Source organism: Chanos chanos, chromosome 5, assembly GCF_902362185.1.
Source record: "Chanos chanos chromosome 5, fChaCha1.1, whole genome shotgun sequence".
Taxonomy (NCBI): Eukaryota; Metazoa; Chordata; class Actinopteri; order Gonorynchiformes; family Chanidae; genus Chanos; species Chanos chanos.
In genome coordinates this window covers 51,175,423-51,185,422 of record NC_044499.1, presented here as the reverse complement: position 1 = coordinate 51,185,422, position 10,000 = coordinate 51,175,423, and the positions used below count along the sequence as shown (strand labels likewise).

The window sequence follows — 10,000 nt, the reverse complement described above, 5'->3', positions numbered from 1 at the left end:
AACACACTCACACACACATACAGTAAACTACTACACTCACACACTCACACACACATACAGTAAACTACTACACTCACACACACATACAGTAAACTACTACACTCACACACACAGTAAACTACTACACTCACACACACACATATACAGTAAACTACTACACTCACACACACACATACAGTAAACTACTACACTCACACACACACATACAGTAAACTACTACACACACACACACACTCACATACACATACAGTAAACTACTACACTCACACATACAGTAAACTACTACACAAACACACTCACATACAGTAAACTACTACACAAACACACTCACACACACACACATACATACAGTAAACTACTACACAAACACACTCACATACAGTAAACTATCACACAAACACACACATACAGTAAACTATCACACTCACACATACAGTAAACTATTACACAAACACACACATACAGTAAACCATCATACTCCCATACACAAACACACACACATACAGTAAACCATCATACTCCCATACACAAACACACACACATACAGTAAACTATTACACAAACACACACACATACAGTAAACTATTACACAAACACACACACATACAGTAAACTATCACACTCACACATACAGTAAACTATCACACTCACACATACAGTAAACTATTACACAAACACTCACACATACAGTAAACTATCACACTCACACATACAGTAAACTATTACACACACACACACACATACAGTAAACTACTACACACACACACACACATACAGTAAACTATCACACAAACACACACACATACAGTAAACTATTACACACACACATACAGTAAACTATTACACACACACATACAGTAAACTATCACACTCACACATACAGTAAACTATTACACACACACATACAAACACACACACATACAGTAAACCATCATACTCCCATACACAAACACACACACATACAGTAAACTATTACAAACACACATAGTAACTTATTACACCGACACCACACAAACACACCATTATCACACTCATTCATCTACAGCTAAAACTACAGCTGTTACTGACTGTGGACATGGAACTGACCAGACAAACACTGAGTGACTGACAAACCATTACACACATTCATATTCACACCAAGCAGAGCATTCAGAGATTCAGAGACATTCCGTACATTGATAAAGAATCACTTTAAGGCTTGAGTATGGGTTCAGCTTAAGCATCAGCGTTAGTCCGTCACTCACCCACAACAGACACAACAAGAGACAGGGATAAGGACACGGGGGGGGGGGGGGGGGGGGGGGGGGGGGGTCGCATGAGAGAAGTGAGACAGCCTCCCATCTCTGGGAAACTAAAAAAAAACAAAAAAAAAACCCTGCTGTCTGTCTGTCACTGGAGCACCCAATAAAATCAGAGGCCTGAAAAACATTAACCAGAGAATTTACAATGGCTATATACCAGCAACAAGAGAAAGGCGCATTTTAGATGGTTATAAAGTTTCCTGGCAGCTTGGGCTTTGTTCATTCTCCCTCAGACAAAGAGTCAAAACACACGCTCACTCTCCCTCTCTCTCCTTCATTCTTTTCTTTTTCTTTTTTTTTTTAATCAGGGTTAGGATTTAGAGCCCGACTCTCTGCGCTCCGGTTTCAGACAGCTCACAGTCGGATGACCACTCATCATAAGGGAAGTGGAGAGAGGGAGAGACAGAGAGAGAGAGAGACAGAGAGAGAGAGAGAGAGAGAGGGGGACAGAGGGAGAGAAGGAGAGAGAGAGAGAGAGAGGGAGAGAGAGACAGAGAGACAGAGAGAGAGAGAGAGAGAGGGGGACAGAGGGAGAGAGAGAGAGAGAGAGAGAGAGAGAGGGGGACAGAGGGAGAGAGGGAGAGAGAGAGAGAGAGAGGGAGAGAGAGACAGAGAGACAGAGAGAGAGAGAGAGAGAGGGGGACAGAGGGAGAGAGAGAGAGAGAGAGAGAGGGAGGGAGAGAGAGAGAGAGAGAGAGAGAGAGGGAGGGAGAGAGAGAGAGAGAGAGAGAGAGAGAGAGGGAGAGAGAGAGAGAGACAGAGAGAGACAGAGAGAGAGAGAGAGAGAGAGAGAAATGGAGAGGCTTTGTCTGAGGTTTAGTGTCAATCAATAGTTTTTATGGCTGAAAAAAACAGCCACATAAACCCAGATTTCCACCATCTCCTCCATTCCCCAAAAATCCCCCCCAATCCACACCCAATCTTAGACAAACGGAGCAAAAAATAAAACAAAAAAAACAAACAAACGTCGCATGTTTTTTCATAATAATTTACTACTAATATGACCAGACGGTCATAAATCATCGTCATTTTTGGCCTCTCTGACAGACAGCTGTAACTGGACTAAAAAATATATGGATAAAAAGTTCGAGCGTCAGTAACACCAATAAGAGGCGGTGTGTGAGCGTAAAGTGGGATGTTTCTGTGAATGACTGGCACCGCTCCGTCCTGGACTGGCATCGTGCCTAGTCTCTGTGTGACCACGCTCCTCAGTGGCATCATGTGCCATGCCGGCTGACCACTGGGCACACGCTCCATGCCAGCCATCACTCACTGATGGAGGAGGAGGGAGGGAGGGAGAGAGAGCGAGAGAGAGAGAGCCAAAGAGTGAGAGAGAGTGAGAGAATAAAAAGGGGAAGGGTGAGTCTCTTACATAATCTCCTTAACCATTTAGATTCACAACACACACTTCTCCAAATACACACTAACACATATTCACAGTTACAGCTCATAACAGACACACAAACACACCACCACCAACCTGAGATATACATACACACCAACAACCTGCAATACACAGATACACAAACACACAGGCACACACAGAGCGACCAGTGCGATGCACACTCTCACACCCCTCGAAAACTAGAGACACTCTCTCTCACTCACTCACACACACACACACACACACACGCACACACACACACACACACAGAAAGACAGACAAACAGACAGACACACACACAGAAAGACAGACAAACAGACAGACACAGACACACACACACACACACACACACAGGGGGTGGCAAGGCTGGCAGCAGAAGTGCATGCAGATGGAGGGAGAAAAGAAGAGGGGAGAAAAAGACGAATAGTTCTCTCTGATTCTGCCTCTTCTGACGGCGGAGTTGAGAAGACAAGGTATCGTGGCTCCATTGCTCTCGGCCTGCGGTCAGGAGCTCAAACGAGAGAGACGGTCTACGGTCCGCGGAGAACGGGTTCACATAGGTGACATTAATGATACTAATAATCATGTAATAATGCAGGATCTGACCGAATGCAGTGACTCTGAAATGAACCGCTAGTCAGAATTGGACGTTACCACTTTTCAAATACGAAGAACTGCTCATTTAACACTATGCGTCGCGTCAAACATTTTCTCTGCCCCCCGAAAGCATACGGCTACCATCAGGGCTTAAATATGTAGTCACCAAACCCAACTGTCATCCTTTCACAGAGAGCTCTGTCTGAGACACGACTATGGTGTTAAACAGACAACACGTTTTCTCAGATAAAACCACTACACGCGGCTTGCTTTCCATCAGAGCTGTAGAACCCACACCTTTTTTTCGATGATGTTAGCACGTGGAGAGGGTGTGAAGCTACATTTACTGAAAAGAGTGCAGCAAAAGTCTTGACGGACAGGGGAAAAAAGTTTGACCTTAGTACTAGCTGTTAGCACCACACATACACACTGACAGATATGCAGGACAGAAAGTGGGAAAATTAGCTGATTGGCTAAGCAAGCACACAAGCCTCGCGCAAGCCTCGCGCAAGCCTAGCAAAGATTCCTCTCCGCAAACAACAGCTGACACACATGTCAAAATTTCAAATGATCACAATTATGTAGAATTATTCCAACAGAATTATTCTGAAACACACATAAACACGCTATAAACAACATATTTTATTTTGACACCTGGTGTCATTCTTTTGTATCAGGAGAATGCATCATTTCCTAAAACCTTACATTTCTCCTCGTTCTCCTGTCTCTCCTCTCTCTCTCTCTCTCCCTTGTTCCTCCTCGTCCTCTCTCTCTCTCTCTCTCTCTCTCTCTCTAACCCTGTCAGATCAGGACACCTGGACGGTGGGCGTGGTTAAGTACTTACGACTGACAGGCGAACGCCATGCCACAGATTGGGATGCAGCGAAACACGCCGTCCCAGCGCACGTACGTGACGCTCGGCAACCAGCTTCCCCTGAGTAGGCCATGTCTGAAGGAGGAAAGCACCATCTGTGGCAGGGGAGGGGGGGGGGAGAGAGCAGGGGAGGGGGGGGAACGTTACACGCAGTCCCACACATGCACAGAGGAGGAAGAGGATGATGAGGAAGAGGCACTGGTCCACGTTTTTGTCCATTTTTGTCCACTTTTGGGCAGGAGACCCCAAAAAGCCAAGGACGCAGACACGCTCAAGAGAGTCCCCCTCCGTTTCACTAAAAGGTGCTGACAACCGAATTTCAGTTTTTCTACAGTTTCCTCAGTCTCTGACAAGACAGCTGATTCTGAGCCCTGATGCCCTAGTCGCCGTGACAACGTAAACCTTACTGGAGCTTCTGGGACTGCTGATACCACCACCGCTGAATTACACACGGTGCAATCAAAACACGACGCCGCACCTGAGCATCAAACGGCATCAAACTAAAACCTGACGATAAAAATCAAGTCAAATCAAAAGGACGAGAAGAGTGAATGGGGGGTTGTGAGGAGAGAGAAAAATAAATAAATGAATGAATGAATAAGTAGAGACGTAGGTTTTGCACTGACACGCACTTATGACTAGTAACGATTTTCCCCTCGACCAGATCCACAGCCCCCCACACCCACACCACCGATACCACCACCATACCCAGCCTGCCGCCCACTTCATCCCATCTACGGCTGCTCTCTGTGGGGTGGGGGGGGGGGGGGGGGCAGGACTGGCAGATCGGGGGGTGGGGGGGTTGGATTCATTGGCACGGTCTAGAGCAGCAGAGACAACTGGACTGGTTTCCAAAAATGGGTTCCACCATCACCTTGTACACATACACAGATGGAATGAACACAGAACAGAGGAGCAGTCCCTGGATTGGGTGGAGGTGAAAGTGGAGGTGAAGAGAGAAGAGACAGGGGGTTGTGGGTAATGAGGACGCCACCAGGGTGGCGTAGTCAGTTACCTGATGGTTCTCCGGACGATTTTTTTTTTTTTGAGGGGGTGGGGAGGTTTACTTACGGGTGGCAGCAGAAGGTGGTGGCGATAATTGGCAGACACTGTATGATACCCCTCACACGCCACAGATGCACCTTCTCCAGCCAAGAGCCACTGATAATGCCGTAACGCAGAGAAGACAACACTATCTACAGCAGCAGCGTCAGGGGTTGGTGGTGGCGGCAGGGGTCAAAGGGTCAGAGGTCAAAGGGAAAACACATCATAGTGAAAAAGTTAGAGTGACAAGAGTCCTGTTAGGGCTCAAGACACTGGAACCAGTAAGAATTTAATCAGCATTAAGGAGAAACACTTAATTACAGTGGGGGGGAAAAAAACACACTCAGCTGTTCTGGTATTAAAGGAAATGTCTAACAATTTACTGATGCATTCCAGTGGCTACGATAGGTGAGTTTTTGGCATGCTAACAAGCCGTATCTCAGCCTCCTTTACTTCCATCATTTCTGGCTAGAGATGCTAATGTTAGCATGTAAAAAGTCAGCCACCACCACCACTAGAACGTATCAAACTATGTAGGAAGAGTTTGGCAACAAATGGGAAAACGTGTCCTCTGACATGGAGGTAATAGAACTTCCTCAGCCCCAATCACTGGGCCCCATAATGGTTCTATCTAAGCGGCAAAATAGCATGATGGAGGAACAGTGCAGTACACACCATTAAAATCTCTGACATGTTGTGCACTACAGCAGAGTTCACTGAGTTGAAACCACTCGCCACTGGTGAAACACCTCACACTACAAAGTCACCAGTATTAAATGAACTCTCCGGGGCTTGTTTTCAGGCTACTGACTGAGTCTAATCATAGACTTAATTTCACCGTTAATCAGTTTTTCCATTCAAAATCCTTTTAAGCGCTGGACTAGTCTTAATCGGCGTCTGGAAAACCGAATCCTTACTGACTTAATCTGTGATTACATTAACACTTGCCAGAGTTGCCTAATCCAGAGTAAATGTGACTGAGAAAGCAGTCAGAAAACCTCTTGTGAGCCTCTTGTGAGAGTGACTCTAACAAAGCGTGTGTAAACAGAATGCAGAATAAGTCTGAAATGAACTCCAGGAAATTTTAAACTGGGGGGGGGGGGGGGGGGGGGGGCGCACACAATGACTGTTAATTTGCAGAACACATTACAACAGGTCTTGTGACGAGGTTTGGGCAGCGCAGTGACCATGACGAGAATACTCACAGTGTCACGTTAACGTGCAATCCAGGAGGCAATTAAAACCCTCTTCTATTGACCTGTTAGACATTTCAGTGAAGCATGGCTTTTGTTTCACTCATGAAGACCTGTCAAAACTCATCTGAATAAGTTCTACAGTGCTGCAAGAATGTTCTTTTTTTTTTTTTCCAGCCAGTGCTAATCTTACCTTTACAAGTGTGGCATTTGGACATTTGAGTTACAGCGAGTTAATTTCACAGTTATTTTATTGCATCTGACGTCTACACTCTTACACACTACATGTGAGAGGACATGGTTTTCTAGAGTCTGTGATGAACTCTGTCAACTTTCAAACTGATAAACTTGCCGTGTATAGAAGCTGCCCCACCCCCCACCCCCCAAAACCCGTGAAGGCTTCAATGCCCAGTCTAAAGGGGGTTTGGGGACCGGCATAAGACACCCCCCTCCTAAAAAAATGAAATCAATGCTCCCTTCCACTGGCACTGTGACATAAGTCACTGTGTCACTGTCTCCATCTACACAGACTACCAACCTGCCACACTACTGCAGTCCCCAAACTTCCCCGCCTTACCCAAATTTTCCTCCCTGGGGATTAACAGTGTTCTCATATCTTATCTTAAAACAAAACCTAATGCTATGGATGGGCAACATGACAGTACATCACAATATTATCAGATCTTTCACAATGTTCAGTACCTATCCCACTACACACCTATGAACGTTTAAACTGTTTAAAAGGAATTGCGACCAAATCACTGGTGTACAGTGTAACAGACCACTGCATCACTAATGCAGCTCTAAGGACTGATCAGATGGCTCCGTCGGGTTAACTGGACAACCTTCAAGTATGCATTATTGAGCAGTAACGTATGGCTAAAACTTTCACACAAATATGTATATATTTTTTAATTGACTTTACTGCATGGCAGAAAGCATGGTTGGTCAAGGCTATCGATATTTGACATATTCTCAGTATACTGCATTACAGCACAGTTTGTATCAGTGTTGATATGGTTTTGTCACTTTGTATCAGTACCGAGATGGTTTTGTCATCATTGTATCAGTATTGATATGGTATCATTACATTGTATCGATACTGATATGGTTTCATTACATTGTATCGATATTTATATGATTTCATTACATTGTATCGATATTGGTATGGTTTCATTACATTGTATCAGTATTGATATGATTTCATTACATTGTATCGATATTGATATGGTTTCATTACATTGTATCGATATTGATACGGTTTTGTCATCATTGCCCATTCCTATCAAACACTACAGCATTCTGAGCAATGACTCTCACTCTTCAAAGCAAACTGTCCCTTTAGAGGCATGCTCATCTTCCCAAAGATGATTATTATTATTATTATTATTTAAAGCATTTTAACCTGGAGGTTTCCAAATAAAGCAACTCTAAATCACATCACTGAAGAGCAGATCTGTTAAACACTAAGCATGCTGCATAAGATCTGTCATTAACTGGCATTTAAAAAAAATACAAACACATTACGGAGGTAAAATAACAAGGCATTTCAGTACAGCCTTCAAAAACAGAAAGACATAAATATTACACGCAAAACAGTACTGTCCAGTGCCAGTACACATTCAATAATACTGTGGAGTTAGTGGCACGCTCTGTGTACTTCAATAGGTGAATAAGAGTAGGAATTTAGGATAGGCCTCCACACATAACCACTACACAGACATTTCCACTAGATTGCTATGTTTTGAAAACAGTAAACTAAAAGAAATTACAGTGTATCTGATTATATACACTGAGGAGTACATAGAGGGGAGCATATGTGTATATGTGAGCATCTACACAGACTGTAGCATGTTATAACCCTCCCCTGCGTGTGTGTGCGTGTGTGTGTGTGTGTGCTCGGAGAACTCACAGTGAACATGAAGAGTGTATAAAACATCAGAGCCATGGCAGAGAAGGACTGGATGGATGACATCATGTTTCTCTGGAGGCTCAGAGGCAACACGATAAACAGAGACACGGCAATCAGCAACAGCACACGGAAGCTCCCCGTCACCTAGGAGACCGACAGACAGGAGAACAGTCATGTCTCAGATACACACACACAAACACACATAAAACCTTTACATCCCAAAAAAAGACAAAAAGGACTCGGTGCAGCTGAAAAAAGTGCAACCTTCCAATTACGCAGATACCTCTGGAACAAGTGTGCCTGTGAGTGCATTTATGTGTGTGTGTGTGTGTGTGTGTGTGTGTGTGTGTGTGTGAGAGAGAGAGAGAGAGAGAGAGAGAGAGAGAGAGAGAGAGAGAGAGAGAGAGAGAGAGAGAGAGAGAGAGAGAGAGAGAGAAAGAGAGAGAGAGGTCTCACACCAAAGCACCCTTGCAGGCATCTGGAAAGAATATAGGGTGCATTTTGGGGACACAAGGTATTATTACAGTAAAAACAGGACCTTTGTCTGTTTTCATAAAACATTCTTCCTGTTCTGTTTACGGATTTAAATGTGCAGCAATTGAAACATGTGCTGCTCCTTCATGTCAGAGATAACATTCAACATTAGATCAGCGTTATGTTAACATCAGATCAACATCAAGAGAACTCTCTGTCTTACCTCCAAACCCAACAGCTGAGCAAAGAAATTAGAGCCCAGGTCTGCGATGACCACGTAAAACGCTATGCATGTCCCCAACATCAGGCCAATCATACTACCCGCACAGAGGGAGAGAGAGAGAGAGGGAGAGAGAGTGGGGGGGGGGGGCAACGAATGAACAAGTGAATCAAGGGGCTACCATTTTAAACTGCTCTCTCAGAGGATTCAATGCAAAACTGAACAAGGCAACTTAAAGTTACCTCAGCTCTACCAGAGCTTTGCCTGGTTTTCCATACGCGTGGAAGGCTGTGGAAACACAGACACAAACCCATCAGTCAGCATCAAAATACTGATCGCACAGGGACCCATTCAGTTAAGTGTGACATCATGTCTAAGAGTGTTGGTCATACAGGCCTAAACACATGTTTAGTGTTAATATAATGCACAATCAGCAGAGTAAATGCAGTCAGAAGAGATAATGAAAAGAGCACCTTCTTCTTAAAGTGTCAAGAACGACAGAGGTATTTACGGATGTACAACGACCCAGAAAAGAACTGCAAAATCCAGGATTGTTTGGAAAATCAACACCTCTACAGGGGCTGCATACAGGATTAGACAACTTTGCTCGAAGAGGGCACATCCCCAACACACACACACACACACAAACGCACGCACGCACAGAGATAATTGAGGTCCTAAGGAGGCTCTGAATTTTTGACTCAAGGTGTGTTTTAATTGAACTGGGATAAAACACAGCCTTCCAGGAGCCCTCCTGGGGCTGGGCACAGTATAAAGGCCATCAAAAATCTCACCCAGGCCAGCGTAAGTCCTGCGTTTGGTACTGCTGGCCGTGTGGACCAGAAACATACAGGACTGATGGGTCATCCACGAACAGAAAAAAAGCAACAATGTCCCCAGCACAATGCCACACTGCAATACCAGAGAGAGAGAGAGAGAGAGAGAGAGAGAGAGAGAGAGATTAATACTGAAGCAACTGGACTTTTACATGTGGGTATACT

General features: G+C 44.5%; 1 protein-coding gene across 3 annotated transcripts in view; it reads right to left on the bottom strand.

Annotated features, from left to right (window-relative positions):
* The window catches only part of slc38a10 (solute carrier family 38 member 10), a 24,320-nt gene that overhangs the window by 13,322 nt on the left and 998 nt on the right, over positions 1-10,000 (bottom strand). For all 3 annotated transcript variants that reach the window (XM_030774374.1, XM_030774375.1, XM_030774376.1), the window contains exons 3-7: positions 9,794-9,911; positions 9,242-9,287; positions 9,003-9,096; positions 8,306-8,449; positions 4,127-4,251 (exon numbers count right to left, since the gene is read on the bottom strand). In XM_030774374.1, the coding sequence (XP_030630234.1) occupies positions 4,127-4,251; positions 8,306-8,449; positions 9,003-9,096; positions 9,242-9,287; positions 9,794-9,911 (527 nt within the window). The remainder of the gene's footprint in view (positions 1-4,126; positions 4,252-8,305; positions 8,450-9,002; positions 9,097-9,241; positions 9,288-9,793; positions 9,912-10,000) is intronic.